Source organism: Calliphora vicina, chromosome 1, assembly GCF_958450345.1.
Source record: "Calliphora vicina chromosome 1, idCalVici1.1, whole genome shotgun sequence".
In the NCBI taxonomy this organism is placed as follows: Eukaryota; Metazoa; Arthropoda; class Insecta; order Diptera; family Calliphoridae; genus Calliphora; species Calliphora vicina.
In genome coordinates, this window is record NC_088780.1 from 2,716,092 (window position 1) to 2,736,082 (window position 19,991).

At 30.1% G+C, this 19,991-nt stretch overlaps 1 protein-coding gene across 1 annotated transcript in view; it reads right to left on the reverse strand.

Annotated features, from left to right (window-relative positions):
* The window catches only part of tara (taranis), a 68,480-nt gene extending 48,794 nt beyond the window's left edge, over positions 1-19,686 (reverse strand). Inside the window, exon 1 of the mRNA XM_065498733.1 lies at positions 19,651-19,686. Coding sequence (XP_065354805.1) covers positions 19,651-19,668 — 18 coding nt within the window. The 5' untranslated portion in view covers positions 19,669-19,686. The remainder of the gene's footprint in view (positions 1-19,650) is intronic.
* Between the last annotated feature and the right edge of the window lie 305 nt (positions 19,687-19,991).

Below are 19,991 nucleotides of genomic sequence, written 5' to 3' on the forward strand. Positions count from 1 at the left end.
TTTATGATAAATATTAATTGGCATTGCTACTTCATTGGCATTAGCTGGTAACAATACCAATGTTAAAAAGACCAATTACCATTTAATGTTAATGAATTCTATTATTTTTTGTAGGAAATCTTAGCTTTTATGAAAATTTAAAAGGATTTTTACATACAAATATCAAACTTTCCAAAATACAGCAGTGCAAAAACATAAAACATAAAATTACCTTTATTGTATGATTTACAATACATATTGGTTGTATGACTTAAAAATGCAGGATTTAGAATAGATGGCGTATCTTTTGGATTTTGTTTTTAATAACAAATAACAAAGAGTAGATAGATATCTGCTATTTATTCTTACATAGTTATTGAACAAAGTTTTTTTTGCTTCGATATGCTTAAAGTGAATGTGTTCTATCTACACGGAATACAAAGATCGCCCAGGCCAGCCAAAAAAGTTTGAAGACAAAGAATTGGAGGCACTACTGCATGAAGATTTTCGTAATACTCAACTAGAGAAATCATTGGGAACTACTCCAGCAGCTATTTCAAAACGTTTGCAAGCAGTAGGATTCATCCAAAAGCAGAGAAATTGGGTAAAATATGAATTGAAGCCGAGAGACCTTAAAAGACGATTCTGCATGTCTGAAATGACGCTTGAACGCTATAAAAGAAAATAAGTTTTTCACCGAATCATTACTTGCGATGTAAAATAGATCCATTACGATAACCCGAAGCGTAAGAAGCCCGTCCAACCAGCCAAATTTCCATGGCGCTAAGGTAATTCTCTGTATTTGTGGGAGCAAAAGGGTCCCATATATTATAAGCTGCGGCAATTTGTACCGAACGCTTGGATCATTGGTCGAAAAACGCCAGGCATGACATCGTAATATTCCATCTTGTCAACGCTAGGCCACATGTTGCAATACCTATTTAAAATGAACTGCTTGGGAATTCCGACTTGGACTCAAAATATGAATCTTTTGTAAAAAAAAAATTTTTTAAATTTAAAAAAAAATTTTGTTCGAAATTGTTTTTTTTTTTCAAAAATATTTTAAATTAGTGAAAAAATTTTTTTGTTAAAAAAAATTCGGATTTAAAAATATTTTTGCAGATTTTGACCCATTGTTGGTCAAAATTTCTATATCCTTATATACATCGTTGCAATGGACTACTATATTAATGACTTAGTAATACATATATAGATAAAAGATAGGCCAAAAATCGAGGTTGTCCCGGCCATTTGTGAGCCGATTTTAAATAGAAATCGAGCCGGGAGAATTCACGATATATTCATGTATCAATCATGTTTGTAAGTTATATGGTTGCTACGGAAAGTTGATTTCAACATACAGACGGACATGGTTATATCGATTTCGCTATATATAACGATCCAGAATATACATATATACTTCCTGGGGTCGCAAATGAAAAATGTAGAAATCGTGGTGAAGGGTATAAAAACTTTTTTTAAATGTAATACATATTTATTTGGAATTTTATACATGCATAATATTTTTCAGTATCAAATTATATCAAAAAAATTTTATATTAAAACATCAAAATCAAATTCATCCAAAATTCGAAATTTCAAGTGAAATCTGCAAACCTCATCCGATTTTCATATTGTTTTTCACGGGATTAAGTTTCTGGAAGGTTTGGTTTTTTTCCTAGCCTTTTATGCAAATTGAAAAAAATATATTTTTTTTCATAAAAAGAATAGGTACATTTTTGCAAAAAAAATTAAATTTTTTGACCTAGAATTATTTTTTTTTTTTTAAATATAGGCATTTGTATTTAGTATGTTTTAATTTCTCATTAAAATAGTAGGTATTATAGAAAATAGTTTTCTGTTAGCAATATCTATTATAACTACATATGTACATAAATTATACCTACTATAGGTATAATCAAAAACAAAATAATTTTTTAATTTAAAAAAGCCGGTTATTAAAGTCAAACAATTGACCCGTGCATTAACTAATCACCTCCCTGGCAAGTACATCGAAATGTACTCTTCAAAAATGTAAACAAACACTAAAAAAAATTAGCAATAATAAAAACAAAACAAACTCAATCCATAAAAATGTGAGTAAGAATAAAAAAATAAAAACAAAAAATAAACGACCTTTAACGCATTTTTTACGTCATTAAAATAAATACAAAAACACACATACATACATATACATTTCCCATCATCTTCATCATCATTAATAACAAAAAAAATACAAATAGTAAAACGGAACTACAGCACAAACAAAACAAACAAATTAAAAGAAAAGAGAAAATGCCGTATTAAAACAACAACAACAACAATATCACCACCAATAACAGCAACAATAAGTGTAATAGCTTAAAACAATTACATACATACCTACCTACATTGTTAAAATAAACCACAAAGGAGTCAAAAGAGAGAGAATTTAAAAATAAAAAAAAACTCTTTAAACATTTGTATGTAAATTTAAAACCCAAATTCAATTACTTTGACCACCACTGTCAACTAGTTCTAGAGCTGCCAAACGGGAAATTGAAATCCCGGTATTTAGATATTTTTCAAGTACCAAAAATGTTCTGCTTTTTTCAACAGCAACAACTACTACTCATAATATATGAAGAATATAGCGTAATTTTTTTTTATATATTTAAGGCCTTATTCATAATCAAATTCGAAATTTATAAAAGCTTTTATAAACCTAGGTTTATAAAACAGATTTTGTATGGATATTTTAAACTATAATAAATAAAAAAAAATTAAAAATACGAAAATTTTCTCAAAGTGATTTACAAAATAATGAGGCGTATTTAGTGTCATTGTACATACATACATATGTATGTTATAATATCAATGGATAAAATGTGATAAGCAGGGAAACCAAAATATGCAAATGCATGTTTTTTCTGGTGAGTCTAATGAGCACATGGATAAGATATTTAAACGTTTCAGAACTATTTAAGAATTTTGGCATCGATTTGTTAGTGCATATTTTTGCATATTTTACCCTTAAATGCATATTTTTGCATATATTTGTTTTAAGAGCATATTTATGTCATATTTTTGCGTTTTTAGAGCATATTTTACTGTTTAATAGGATATTTTGACTTTATCAAACAAATTTTGTCTTACTTATTTTTCGGTATTGTGTTACAGGTTTTTACTTGCTTTGTTAAAAATTCAAAATTGAAAAATAGACAAAATATTTTTTTTTTAAATTTTAAAAAAACAATTCGAACATTTTTTTTTCCAAAAAATGAAAAAACTGAAAAAAAAATTTTGTTCAGCTAAAAATATTTAAATTTTTTATTTTGAAGAATAATTTGGTGAAGGGTATATAAGATTGGCACAGCCGAATATAGCTCTCTTACTTGTTTTAATATAAAACAAGCACTATTTTAATAATAGCGCCATCTAAATATCAAATATTAGTTCTAATTCAAACTTAACCGTTCTAAGTGTTAAAGAAATATTGTCTTTTAAATTTGCTCCTATAACATCAGTTGATGTCGAAAGAACATTTTCTATGTATAAAAATGTTTTCAGATCCAATAGACATCGATTTATGTTACTTTATTGTGCTCTTTTACTACATTGCCAGGCCAAGTACTCTACATTGTGAATACCGCTATTGATTTTTTTTAAATAAAAGTATAATTTTTGGTTAAAAATTATATAAAAGTTTGTATTTTTAAGAGCATATTTTTTAAATTTTAAGAGCATATTTTAGAGTTTTTACTGCATATTTAAAGCGCTTAAAACCCTTTTTTAGAGCATATTTCTGGTTTCCCTGGTGATAAGTCATAACTTTTAGTTTGGTACCAATTGCATAAGTATAAAAAATTGTCAGTATGTATGTACTATACATATGTATGTATATTTTTTTATAACCATATTGTTAAATTCTATAATAATTCGACTTATAGGAATAGGCAACTCCTCTTAGATTGTGGTGTCATAGAACTTTAAATTGGTTAAACATTTCTTTAGAAACATCACCAAATGGATTTCTTCCTGAGATGGTAAGAGACCCATATAAGTTGGTGAATTTGTAATAACTTTAATATTTTCTAATTGATTTTTATAAAATTTGTATACAAATATTTGTTTGCAACAACTGAAAAAATCAATTGTTACATACGTTGATAAAAACACACATAGCTCACAAACTCTGCTGTCATATACCTAACTCAGTTACCAAAAACCTATGTGGTAAGAATGTATTAGTAAAAAAAAACTATGTGAAAACAAAAACAACACTCGTATGTGTGATTATTTTGAGTAATGTTTTTTCTGCAGTTTTTTTCTAGTTTCCGCTCTATGTGTATTTCTCTATGGTTACACACATAAGCGTGACATGTTTTAACAATAAAAAGTTTAAGAGTTTTCAGCAGGACAATGGTCAGAAGCACTCCTCAAAATTGGCAAAAGTCTGGTTAGCTGTCAACAAAGTACCTCTTATGGAATGACCTTCGTAGTCACCGGACCTTAATCCAATGGAACACCTTTGGGGAGTGCTAAAGATGAAGCTAGAGGGTTTCAGTCCGAAAAATAAGGACGAATTATAGGAACAAATCCAGGAAGGATTGACAAGGACGTTTGCATTGAAATTTATTGATTCCATGAGCCGCAGATGCAATGAAGTTGTGAAAAACAAAGCAAGAGCAACAGAATATTAATATAAGATAGTTTTTTAACAAAAGAATATAAAGATGTGTCTCCAAAAGTTGAATCCTTTTACGCGTTTCTATTATTTTTTCCAGTAAAAATATTGACACTTTACTTTGTTAGTCATATACCTAATGTATTAAAATATAAATGAAAATAGGAATGATGATGTTTTTTTTATGCTGTATGTCTGATAAACAAAACTGCATATAAATTTTTTTTAACAAAACTTACTTATATACATATATAGAAAATCACAATTCCTAATTTCCAAATGTTTTTCCAAAAAAATCGTTTCTTTCCCCGGGATACTAGATAATTCAATACATAATTCAAATGTATTTAATTTCTTTAAGAAATCATTATAGAATAAAATCCTAAAATATGGATTCAAATCTAAAAATGGTTGTTACAAATTAGCTTTAGACAATTTTTAGATTTTCGTAGTACCTAGAATCAAAAAGTTTCGCTTAATTTTATGGTGGAATAGTAGTTCCGGTTTCCGTCGGATTTGAACACAAATGCTTAATTCTAAAATGCTTAGAGTCAAAATAGTTTTATTGTAGCAGTAGTACAAAATAAACACTTTTTAGCAGATGCTGATACAGATCGAAACCCTTCTACTGCAAATACAACATTGAAAAAGTTTAAGCCAGATGAAGAAATACCTAGATTCTACACTAACATACAGAAATAAGTTGCATCTAAACTTGATCCATAATACCTATGTAGGTACCTATCTCAGTTACTCAACCTATAAATAATAAAATAATATTATTCTACTATGTAGGTAGGTATTTTAATGAAAATTATTCAATAACTAATGAGCAAAAGATTAGTCAACTGTTAATCATAATAGAAATAGAAATAAACGTCATAAAATATTAATCGTCACAGTAATTTAAAAATAGCACGTTTATTTTTGTAAACAAACAATAAATCAAACATTTTACGATCTTCATCAGTGTATTTTTTTTTTCAAAAACACACGAGACATTTATTCTACACACCTAATTAAACACTTGACCGCCAATCATTCATAAATAATGAGAACAATAAAAACAAAATAAACTACAACAACAATAACAAAGAATTAAAAAATAATAATAAAAACGCCAGGCCAATACCACTCACTACTAACAGCAAGCAAGCACCACTTTGCCGGCGACGACAGCTGATGAAAACCCAAACAGATGAAATCAGCAAATCCCGACCTACGACTACATGCGATGGCGCGTGCCAAACTAATAAAAAATAAATAAATGAAATAACAAAAAAAGTAAAAACAACAATGAACAAATTAAACCATAATATGTAGGTACATACATAAATACATATTTATTTATAAATACAATTATGTACATATGTATCTATCTTTGCACCTAGTGTGTGTTATTATGTAGTATGTCTGCATGTGTATTAAATAAAATTAAATGACAACAAATAAAAAACGATTAAATTAAGACACAAATACCCCCATCAAACAGCAGAGCAGTAGCAGCAACAAGCTACAACTAACAAACAATCTATAGCACAATTTAATTTTTATTACATGCTGTTGCTGCTGCTGCTACGAGAGTTAGCGGCAAAGATATGAGAACGCATTAAAATTGGAACGCATTATTAAATACATACTACCAAAAAAACAATAAGAAAAAAGAGGCAAATTTAAAATCCTAACTGCGCTCTCCGCGGTAGGCAGAGTGAAACAACAAAAAAAGTGCTGTTTAAAAAGCTCAATATTAAAACATTATTTTTATTAACAAAACAAACCCTTTTTTCGGTGTTTGTTTTGCTTTGCATTTTCTAATCAACAACAACAACAACTTCTACATCATTATTAGGCTTTTCTAAATAAAAATAATCCATAAATACAAAAGCAAGTCACTAATAAATATGCTTAATACAAACATGCAAACATAAACATAATAAAAAAGAAATGAGTAAAAAAAACACGAATGCCAAGAATAATTTTATTTATTTATTTCTTTGATACATTGCGTATCAAAAAAAAAATATAAAAATTCCAATAAACAACAACTACAACAACAAAGACGACAAGTGAAAAATTGATTTATATCAGCATGTCTGTCTGCCTATTTCGATATGAATGAATGTAAGAAAACCACTTGTGTCACCGGTAATAAAATTATAACAGCAACAGAGAAATATAAAAAAAAACATAAACAAAGCTGCAGCAACAACAACACCAACAACAGCAGCAAGAAAGTAATAAACAAAAAGTAAAATAAAATAAAAACCAAAAACAGCACGACCTCACTTAACCCCCTTTTGAAAATAAATATTTTCGACATACAATCACCATTATCATCATCATCATCGCATTTTATAGTAAAAATTGTGAATGAAAAACCAAAAAAAAAAAAATATATAAAAAATAAATGTAAACAAGAGAACAAGTACTCAGCTACTCTTTTTTTATTATTACTTTTCATGTTGTTGTTGCTGCTGCTGCTACTATTGAGAGTACAGAATACAATTTTTATTTATATATTTATTTATTTATGTATTTATTTCGATTTTAATATGCAAGCATGTATTATTATAATTCTTCTCGTACTCGATAGTACTAATCCAACAAAGCCTTACATGTGGACACTTCTTGAAACCAAATGAAAAAATCAAAACAAATCGCAACAAGAAAAACAAAATTTTAAATACCGTGTTGTTGTTGTTTTGTTTGTTTTGTTTTTTGCTCAAATGTTAAATGAATGAAAATTGGCCTTATAAAAATGCTATTGTTGTTGTTGTTTGTTTACCATTGCACTCACACCACTTTAGTTTTTTTTTTTAACAGAAAACGCAGGCCAAACTGTAAAGAAAATTCCAATTCGATACAAAATTCGATATTTAATCGATAGTACATACGTACGACCAACAACGAGTATAAAATTTAAAGTTTGATAGAGAGTACAGGAAGAAAATAAAGGAAGGAGTCAGTCTTCTGGCTTGTTGGGTCTATAAATATGTATGTTTGTAATAAATATTGGTTGTTGTTGCAACTTATATTGGTGTGTGTGTGTTGCAACTCTATATATTCGTGACCCACTTATAAAAGGTGCAAACGATTGGTCGTTTAAACAAATGAGTAGCAAAAACAAACAAAAAAAAAGAACTGAAGTGAAGTGAATGTTATTGAAGTCTACATAGCTGGGGTCACTTCTGTTGGTAATTTTCATAGTTACTTTTGCAAATGTTGCAAAGCCAGTCAAGGATGTCTATTTTTGTTTTTTAGTTTTCTCAACTATTTAGGCGAATTATTATTTAGTTGAGTTTTTTTTGTTAGTCTAGATTGCAAGATTGAACCGAAATTATATTAACCATTTCTTTATACTCTAGTTCAAAAATGTTCAAGATAAGGATTTAATATTTAATATTATAACCAATAATCAATGTATTGATACTATTTTGTTAAGGAAATAAACAACCAGCGCAGTTATGAAAAAAAATTCCCCAGGAGTTTTTTCCCTTTTCCTTTTTTTAACATAGAATTTGAATAGGAAAAATGAGAAAAAACTCCCGTGGAATTTTTTTTCATAATTGGTCTGAATATTTTTATGAAATTTGTTACTTGTGCATTCTTCGCTCCAAGAACAATTGAAAATGTTTGAAATCGGTTCAGGCCAGCATACAAAATGTCATCCTGGAATTGCCACACTTATAAACATGTTAAATGCTCCTATCTATCGTGACTATATTCAGCACAAGTCAGATCAAAGCTTTTAAATTTTCAGGAAATCAGTTTACAGTTGGCTCTAACTACCATATAAGGATATAATTTTAAGAATCATACATCTCGTGTTTGAAAGCTACTGAATATCACTTTTACACTCATAAATATTTTATTAAAGTTGGTGTCGACATAAAATCCCTCGATCAAATTAATGTCCTTAATTGGCCTTAGGCTCTATGTAAGGTCCCCTTCAGATAATCTCTTTTAATGTTAAATTCAGCGTATCATCACTTTAAGAAATTCTGTGTGAACCGGTCTTTAATTTCTAATTTTGGGGAGTTCCTTTATATAGCTAGTCTTCTCGACTATAACTTCAATACTCATGAATCATTTATTCATGATGTGCTAGTAACAAAATAAGTTACATAAAAACATAAATCACTATAAAATTATGTGAGGATAGTCTGGAACAAATTTCTATTATAAATATTCAAATATGTGTATTTACCAAATACACAGTGCAGTACTAGTGCCAGTGCTTCGCTATATGTAAGGCCTCTCTCCGAATCTATATTAGAACTAAAGAGTGAGCTAGAAAAAACGTATACTAGTATTAAGTTAAATAAAACTTAAACCTTTCAATATAAAAATTTTCCAAAATAAGTAAATTTGTTCAAATATTGTACAAATTAATTAAATATTAAAATTTTGGCATATTACTCAGTATTTATAAATTAAAGATTTAAAGTTTTTTGTTGCTTCTGTTGTCATCTTTAATTCTTTTTCACAAGAGCCCAATACCTTTCCACAGGCCGAATTTCTAGACATTTTTAGGTGGATTTGTATCCCATGGTACAAAATTGACTTCATTAATTGAATTTATGGATTTTTTTCCATAGTGGCATGATGCCAAATCGGGCCAGAAATATGAAGGCACTCTATGCTGTTTTAAGAAAGATAAAATCCGTTTTTGTAGACACTCCGTAATATATATTTCTGTGTTTATCGTGAAATATATATGATTGGCTTCTTTTACCACAATTGCAAATATCATGCCACACAAGAAACTTGGGGAATTTTTTTTTGTTTTTTTTTGTCCAGTATTGTTCTTGAACATTACCTCGTGCAACAGCCACATCAAAATCTTTACCCGGAAGTTGTAAAAAGTCTGCCAGTGCATAAGTTTCATCATCCATCACACAACAGGTGTATTTTTTATAAAATTTTACCTTAATTTTGTCGCTCGTTATTTTGTTTCTAAGTTCTTTACCGCATTGCGATCTTTATACGACTTCAAGTCAGCGTTAGCATATTGGATTTTGTTGAAAAGTTTTTGACGTATTTTTTTTTTTGCTATTCATTTTGACCGAAATAACAGTTGAAAATTAATGATATAGAAATGATAATATCTGACATATTTTTAATAGCTAACGTTATTAAAAAAAATAATAATTTGTTGGACCAAGGATAAGTTTTGACTGGAATAGTGTGTATAATTCATTCTTTATTACTATCGATATAAAATTTTAATGTAAATTGAAACCATTCTACTGAATTTTAATGAATGAGTCTAAAAGTCCCAATGCTCCATATAACCCATTGTCCCAAAAATAATTTGAAAGCTAAACTTCCGCAAGTGATTAACAGTATCGAGATAAACTTGTAACACTAATAAGTTTCATATTAAAATACATCACTTGACCAAATTTGTTTAACAAATATTTCAGAATATTATGACTTAGATCAACATAAAATACATACCAATTTTGAAAATCTTATTTGAGTAGTATTTTTCCACTAAGCTCAAAAGAAACCAAAAATGTATTCTATTAAGTAACAAATTAAAGAATTCAAACCATAAACGGAATTTATTGTGGCACACCATAAATAAATCATTTTATAAAATGACCAACTGAGAATGTAGATTTTTCACAAATTATTAAAACAGCTGTTTACAAAAGCCTTCTCCTGCCATTCATTCATTTGTTCATTCCTTCTCATTCTCATTCATTCAATTCACATTTATTCATTTAAGTAGTTAACGTATTCAGTCCATAAACGAGCAAGTGAGTCTGAATCTGTCTACCTTTTGTCTACCAAGTGTCTGATGGGTAAATTTAAAATGTCTTAATTACTCGGCATCAGTCGGTGCATTAAAAAAAAAAAGATACATCCAAATCAACGAAAACACAAAGAAAGATGCAGACAGACTTGGAACACACACTCAATCGTACATACTTTACAATTGATATGAACAAACGAACGAACGAATGTACATATTTTATGGAAAGAACGTATGTCTGTATGTACTTTCATTCATACATACGTTATTTTCTTTTCGCTTTATTTTTTTTTTGTTTGTTTCATATTTATGTGACAACATGTCATCACCTATTATTTTACACAAAAGTAGTCAGTCAGTCATTCAGTCATTCACTTAGTTATTTGTTATATATGGTTGTTGTCGGTGGCTGTTGCTGTTGCTGTTTTTTTTTTTTGTTTTTGCTGGTGGCTGGTTGCATGCCGCACAGTATGTTGTCGTATCCAAATGTTTTTGTTTTTTTTTTGTTATTATTTCTTATCTTGTACTTGTTCTCAGAAACTTTGTAGTAGTGCATAAAGTACATCAATGCTTACACTCTTACAAATGATAATAAGTACATATGTATTTTAATATTTAATTTTAACTACAATGAGATACTGAACTCAGAACCAGTCACGTGACAATACTATACGCAAAGAAAAAACATGGCTGTGGTGACCATAATTAAATTCTATTATGATTCCTATATCTTCTAGGCAACGACAGATGGCAGCCCCATTATCCTAGACCAACCGATTAACCTTCGCTTTACCAAAGGTTTTTTATGTACATGATTTACCAATACCCACCCGGGTGACACTACACTTTTATAAATATATGCGACGAATGAAATTTTAAAAAATTTAAAAAACCTTATAAAAAGTTTAAAATGTTTCTATTAAATTCTATAGAACCTTAAGATTTGTTCAGTGAGTATAAATTTCATTTAAATCGGAACAAAATTAAAAAAAATATTAAACCAATAAAAACGACGTGGTCACCCTGGTGGGTATTGGTAAAGCGAAGGTTAACGAAACTGACACAAGGCAATAATAACAGTAGATTGGATCCTTATGGCAACATCATACATGTATCCGACGACCCGCTACAGCAGATCAAATCAGCTACTTAGCTGGGACAACAACCGTTTATACTGATACAAAAACAAACAAAAAAACATAACAATGGATCTAATGGCAACATGGAGACACACGATACTCCAATAACTAGGACAGTGCAAGCTACATGGGAAATACGCGAAAAACAACTGCAACAATTCGTAAAAGATGGAGATGCTTTGTCGAAGCCAAATGCCCCCAAGTGGGGTAATGGAGAAAAAAAAATAAATGAAATTAGGTCGTAGTTTATATCTATATGAAAGTTATTTATGTGTACACCAACATTTTTATCAGATTTATGAACGTTAAAGGGATTTACTGAAGCGGGTCTTAAAGGGGAACAATGACTAATTACACTATACAACAAAATGAAATATTTTCCAAAATTACAAGGTCCGACCAATAAATTTTGATAGAGGAGACAAACAAAAAGACACGTGTATCAGCGTTTTGAAAGTTTACATCTGAATTTCATTTGATGGCGGGTTAAAGTTTCTCAACTCTGGCACATTCTTATTGTTAATCGTCATAAGAAACCATGTGATCCTTACATTTTAGGTATAAAATATCTTCAGCAAAGTTATGTAAAATGTTACGGAGAATTTAATGACTTATAGTAAAATTTTACGGATAATATTTTTGCAGAACATTTAACCTCTTAAATCCCTGTTGTAATGGTGTTTTTTGCACATTTTTAAAAGAAGGACAAAAAAGACCCATGCCTTGAGGATTTAGAGGGTTAACTTAATCTACAAAAATATTCTCCGTAACATTTTACATAACTTTGCTGAAGATATTTTATACCTAAAATGTAAGGATCACATGGTTTCTTATGACGATTAACAATAAGAATGTGCCAGAGTTGGGAAAATTTAACCCCCCCTCAAATGAAATTCAGATGTAAACTTTCAAAACGCCGATACACGTGTCTTTTTTTTTGTCTCCTCTATAAAAATTTATTGGTCGGACCTCGTAATTTTTTTTGGTGTTGTATAGTGTTATGTGACATGAATTGTGTATATAAAACTTATTTGGAGCGAAACTTGTGTAGATATCTACATAAATTAAACATTTATGACCGATAAAGTCAAATTTCGGAGGGGGGCTAGGTGAAATAATTGACCGATTTCGGCCAGTTTCAATAGGCTTTGTCATTGGGCCGAAAAAATTATATTTACCAAATTATATCGAAATATCTTCAATAAAACACGATGATTATCAACATTTCTATCCGGTTGACTAATCGTAGGAAATGCCCATATACAAGACATTTTTTCCTATTTGAGAAAGAATAGGAAGACGTTTATGATTAAAAACGTAAAAAATTAGGATTCGTGTAACTTTTTATTTAAAATTTTAACAGAAATATAACTGATATTTTTAAAAAAAATGTTCGACCCTGAGTACGTACCTCGTATAAAAAAACACAAAAAAATCGGACAAACATTTAAAAAAAAATTGTTCAACATAAATATCTCTTGAACTTAATTTAATGTATTGCGTGTTGTGGATATCTTCAAGTACATTCGGAAAAGAGCTGCATTTTTGGTGAATTTTTAAATATTTAGTAGGCCGCCCACTAGCCCCCATTCCAACTACGAACCCATCTAAATACAAATCAACTCAAAAACACTGAAAAATACTGGCCACAAACCTGATCAAGAATGTATGAAATATTTCCACTTATTTACAAAATCTAGCAGAGGGACGGTCATAGCTAGATCGTCTTAAGCCGTGTGTCCACTACCAAGTTTTCTTGTGGAAGTTGCTTCCAGAAGATTTTGTAGTGTAAACACTAGGGTATTCAATTAATCGGGTTTCTGGTTTAATCGGTTAATCGAGCAAATAATTAACCGAGGTTTATATTTATTCGGTTAATAATCGGTTAATTTAAAATTATTCGATTAACCGAATAATTTCTATTTTCATTTTAAATTGAAAATACAACAACGAATTTTGTGTACAAAAACATAAAAAACAGCAAATAAGGTATTTGAGATAATTTTTTTAAACATATCGCCTATTTGCTGCAACAACGTCATAACTTAAAATCCGTGTTTTATGAACTGTTCTATAATCTTTCATATAGTTTCATCAGTTTTCAAAAAAGTCAATTATTTTTTGTGTGAGAGTGCTCTTTTTTTTGTAAACATCAACATTAAAATTCATGTTTTCTCGTATATTTGATAAGTAAAAATTTGGGTTTAATACAGATTAGAAAGATATTAACATCTACTATTTATATTTCTGAAATCGCAAGATTTGTATAATTTAAACGATTTTTTTCTTTAGATTTAATAAAACTTTTCTTGGGAAAAAACTCTCTCGCTGATTGTATATGTTGGAGAAATCAAGAGCATGATAAGGAATATTCATTTTTGAATTGTTTTAGATTTTGATCAATTTAATAGTTTCGTTTAGTTATGATAAAAGACTCATTTCAAAAAAAGTTTCGTCCATACATGTAAATACAAACAAAGTTTCAAATACATGTAAATTAAATATGTCAGTTGTTATACATGTTTATTGGATGTTCAAAAATATCTAATTTTAATTTGAAATTTGTCTTTGAATTGAAATGGAAAAATAAATACAAAAAAATTGTTTAAAGTGCAAAAAAAAGGAATTTCGGTTAATCGGTTAATCGAAACAAATTAATCGGTTTATTTGTTATTTGAAAATCGGCAATTTCAAATTATTCGAACAGTTAACCGTCCAAAATTAATCGGTTAACCGATTAACGGTTAATCGATTGAATACCCTAGTAAACACTTATTAGAAGTCGAGTTCCATAAGTCACGACTTGCAGAAGTTACTTTCAGCAATTATGTGGAAACACAGAAGTTACTTGCTGAAAGTAACTTGAACGACTTGCTGTGACTGTTGAGAAGTGTTGCTGCATAAAATGTTGATGAAATTTTAAAGATTTTCCATCACATATTCTTAAGATAAATTATTGTGTACTTATAACCATGAGCAGATGTATAGAAAGTATTCATATCTCGTTGAGTAGACTCAATGAAAAACACTTAAAGTGCAAGTAGTTTTTTTTATTTTATTTTGTTTGATTGTTGTTTTACTCGTATGTGCGAAGTGCATTGTTGTACAAAATTGGTTACTCATTCATTACTTTATGACATCATAATCTGGCAGCTACCGCAAATACATATACGTAAATATGTATGTATGTAGATAGGTATGTGTGTGTATTTGTATCCGTGTGTTTATAGATGAACATTCAATAATGATTCAATTAGTACTCGTATGGAATATAGATCAAGACAGCGTTAAGAACACTAACATTGAATGTGCAACTTCATCTTTGGGTATGTGTAGTATGCCAACTCGTCAATATTCGTACATACATACATCCATACAGACATACAAAGTTACGTACTTGCCTTACAATCGTGCAACAAATTGTGCGATTCAGTCAGCACGTGCGTTTTATGTTTGCTGGTGGGAAGAAGTGCATTGTGCAAGAGGAGGCTGAATCATTTTACTTAAGTCAAACTTATCTTTTATTTATGAACGACTGAGTGACGGACAGACAGACTGACTGACTCAATGAATGATGCTGAGGTGAATGTTGCCTGTCCATTTATTTTGTAAACATTTGTGACATTTTCGTACAAAAGACTCTGATTCAATGATGGTCAGTTGTTAATTCAGTGAAATTTTGTACGTGTTTTTCATTGTTCACATTAGACGAGAGAAAGAAAAACATTGAAATAAAAAAAAGAAAAGTGAAATTGCTCAGAATCTATCTAAAAGTTTCTGCAACAGGCTTTAGAAGATTTTTCGAATTCTAGACAATTTTCAAATATATGGTTTATTTCGCTACTAGTCAGATTTCAAATTCATCCAGGTATTGCTATAAACAATTAATTGTTTAAGATGTGAAAAACGTAGTTTGGAAACTATTTATAAATTTATTATTTTTTTTTTATATTTATTTGATATTTCACCACTATTGTAATTTTGACTTTGCTCAATAAAGCGTAACCACTTGTTTCAGCACAAATTTGTTTGACGTGTTTACTCTTACAATTGTTTTGTAAGATCAAACAGCATCAAATAAAATAAAACTAAGTAAATTAAGATTTTGAAATAAATAAAAGAATTCAAATATATTGTATTTAGGGTTACGTCTTTTTCGTCAAATATTTGTCATGTGTGACCCTACCTTAATTCTTTTAATTTACGGAATATAGTAAGGACCTTTTAATAAAACATAAACTTATATAATGTTTAGACAATTTTCCATAATAGTAGAATGTCTCTAAGTACAAGGTGGCGCAAAAGTAATCCTGCTATCAGAAAATGCTATAAATTTTGCGATTGGCCCCTAATGTCAGTTCTGTTTTGACATTTGTGTAGTAAACACATGCGAAATACACGTTAATAAACAATGTTATGCTACACTGCTCCAGAACGCGGAATATTGCTGACTATTTATTTGACCAATAATCGGTCGGTAACTTTGGCACAATGTGAATTTCGTAGCAGATTTCCCGGGCGTCCAACGCGTACGTAAATAAGCAAAATTTACGCTTCTGGGGCACTGAAAATCCGCGTGTAACCCACGAAGAGCCATTACACCCGCTCAAAGTCACTGTATGGTGTGCTGTTTTCGCTGGAGGAGTCATCGGACCTTTTTTCTTCGCAGACGTCGCGGGCCAAACGGTTACTGTGAATGGTGAGCGCTACAGAGCAATGATCAACGAGTTCTTTTTGCCGCAACTTGATGAATTGGGATTGGAAAACATGTGGTTCCAACAGGAAGGTGCAACGGCACACACTGCACGTCCCACAACCGATATGATACAGGATGCATTTCCCGGGCACCTAATCTCCCGTTTTGGCGATTTGCCCTGGCCAGCAAGATCGCCTGATTTGACCGCTCCAGACTTCTTTTTGTGGGGCTTTTTGAAGTCGCGGGTTCATGTCAACAAGCCTCAGGCTCTTGCAGCTCTTAAAGACAATATCCGTCAAGAATGTGAGGACCTATCGCCGGAAGTTTTGGCCAAAGTGATGGAAATTGCCATAAAAATGGCTCAAATGACAATCAACTGTGGCGGCGGCCATTTACATGACATCATATTCTCGACTTGATGTAAAAAAAATTAAAAGACCAAATAAAAATAATCCACAAGAAGAATCAAAGTTTTTCATTTTTTTTAATTACAGCCAAAAAACATCGGAAGTTTACTTTTGCGCCATCTTGTACTTTCATGAGAAATATTTATCTAAGTAATTACACTACATCCTAAAAAATTCATATATCAAATAGACTATTGAAAAATGTTTAGAAAAAAATTTATTAGAAATTCCTTAACATCTAGAGACAATTTTAACACTGTTCGTACATATGCTTTTTATGAGCAACTATGGTCTGTTGTTCAATTTCGAACGAAAACCTAATTCCTTTAAATCGAAAACATTTTCAAATTTTCGCTTAGAAATTGAATTTGATAAAATGTCTTAATGCTTTATAATTGAAATGTTAATTAAATAAATAATTCAGTGAAAATAAAATACAAAATGCTTGTTGTCTATGGAAAATAAAACTTTATTTCATTTTAACGATTTTGTAGATTTTTTCTGGGGAGCTTTTTTCGAAGTTAGGGATGAAAGTTTGTGTTTGGGATTTGATGGGGATACGATATATACTACTTTATTCATGTTATCATTTTTTTTAATTAGAAAAGTTTCAAGTTAGGGTTCTAACGTTGAAGCAGAAAGTCGACCTTTCGACTGTTTTCGACTTTTCGAATTTTCGACTTTTTACAATATCTTAGTGTATTGATGCACCTTTTGCAATGTTTAGCAATAAAAATTAAATGTATCAAGGCGATAATGTATTAACCCCTTGTGAGCTTCAAATCGTTCAAAAAGTTTGTGGAGGACCTGCAAGGAACCGAAAGGGACCTGGTACTGTTGGGTCAGCATCGACCAAAAGATAAAAAAAAACTCACAGATTATTGTTTAAATTTTATTAACCCTTTGTCGACAGACGGTACTTACAAGTACCATAACAATAATAAGCTTACAAAATGAAATCAAAACATATTTTGACCCTTTTTGCCCAAAATTACTTTGAAGTACACTATCATCCTTGTAATAATTTTTTTTTTTGCCTATTGGCAAACTCGCTTACTCAGAATAACGGTGAATTATTTCATGTTATCATTGTGATGTTCATTTATGTTGTAATGGTAAAATATACTGTTTCGTAAAATACCATAAAATCGACTTTTATTTTCTCTTTTCAGGATCATTTTTTCTACAAGAGATTTACCGTCGGCAAATGCCTGCATTTTTGGTGTTGCAAACATACGTTTTTCAGTTGGTAAACCGTTTATACAATAATGATGTTTTCATATAAAACGGTAAGTTTAGAAAAGAATTTTCTTTGTTTATAAACATAATTGTTATAACAGTTTAAAGTTTTGCTATTGACAATTAAAATACACCACCCGAGACTTCAATACAACTTAATGGTGAACAGGAACATTCTATTCATTTATTAAGTTTAATTCTAATATGTACCTCTTGTGTTGTTGCATACATACATATTTAAGTTTTAGATAGATGATGATACCTTAGATACAAAAGCGTAAGAGTATTAGTGAGTAAAGTTGGCGTGTGTGTCAGTGTTGGTGAGTGTATGTATGGATGTGTGTTAAAATAACATTTCCGGCTTTTTTGCATGGCTTTGAAATACTTGAAAATATTTAAGAAATTTATAACCCAAACAAACAAATTCGTGTTGTTGTTGTTTACTGCTTACTACCTTATGCTCAAAATTCTTGGCAACATTAACAACGCCAGCCAACAGGCAGCAGCAACGCCAACATCGCAATAATATAATTTAACTCACCACGGATATAAAAATAAAAGGAACTTGTATCGCCAGCGCCAACATTTTGCAAACATTTGACATAATTTAGTTAAATACTCGTACATTTGTGAGTGCATGCATGTGTGTTTTTCAATTCTTTTTTTTTGTTTTTAAATTTTATTTATTATGTATGAAAAAGTATGCTGCTTGTGAGGATAGGTGGGTAAGTAGGTAGGTAGGTGGTGGCGATGGTGGTGTTGCTGGTATTAGTACATATTTATACATAATAATATTTTATTTATATTTTTTGAATTTCTCTTGGTTTGGTTTGATTCTGTTATTGTAGCTGTTGTTGTCGTTTTTTACTAGATGTCTGTCCGTACGTACGTCCGTCTGGGTGTTTAATGGATGCATGATGATGATGGTAGTTGCTGTTTTTTCGCGTTTTGTTTTGATTACTGATTCTTGTTGGTCTCTTAGGGGTCCATCTGTCTGTCTGTCTGTATCTATGTAATGTCTGCATGTGTGTATGTTGTGATGTTATTATTGCTTTTTAATTGTTTAACAAGAGATTTGAAAATTCGATTTCATTTTTAGTTGGGATGATGATGATGATGACGAAGACGACAACGATAATGATGATGGGCTGAATGGAATGAAATTGTATGAATGAATAAATGTTTCGTTGTTGTATGTTGTTGGCTGTTTGGGCGTTCGGTATGTTTGAATTTCTATGGCAACAGCCAACCAACCAACCATCCAACTAACTAACTAACTAGAAGCAATAAAACCACCAAACACCACAACCAATTGCACGAATTGTAAATTGTCGTTCACGATGTGTTTAGGAATTTCAATTTATTTTAGGTTGTTGATTACATACATCCACAGATACATACATATATAACAACTTGAGTTTGAGTTTGTGTGAGTACGTATTTTGAAGATATGTGAATGTATGTAAGTTTAAGTGTGTGTGTTTGTGACTAAAAAGAAAAACGATGCTAAATAACGAGAATCAAAACAAACTATAGAAAAATGTGCCGCTATTTAGAAAATGCATTTTTTATTTGCTTCTTCTGCTTCTCACATACCCACATACCACTTTAAAATACTTATTATTTGCATGTCTCGCTCTCTTCTCAGCATAAAATAATATTTTTATCTTAAACTAAATATATTTTGTATGCTTTATTTTTCTTTAGTTATTAGCCCAAATTGTTTAAAGTCATAATATATATATTATATCTTGGGTACTTACTTTTGGTCCAGTCAACATTTTTAAACAGAATGGTTTGGTTTCTTTTCTTTTTTTTTAAATAATTCTTAAATTTTTGTTTTATTTTAGTTTGTATCGTAGGCAAAATCGGTCTCTACTAGTGTCTATATTTGGAAAATTCTATATTCAATTGTAATTGCAGTCAATCATCTTTCACTCACTAAACATTCTTAATTAAATTATTTTGAAAAAATAGTCTTCTTCATTAGTAATTCTTATTTTTGCATCATTTCATTAAATTTAAAATGTATTACATTTTAGTCTCAATAGCTGTCAACGGAAAAATGTAACAACTTTGTTTATTTCTTGGAAATGTTTACGCA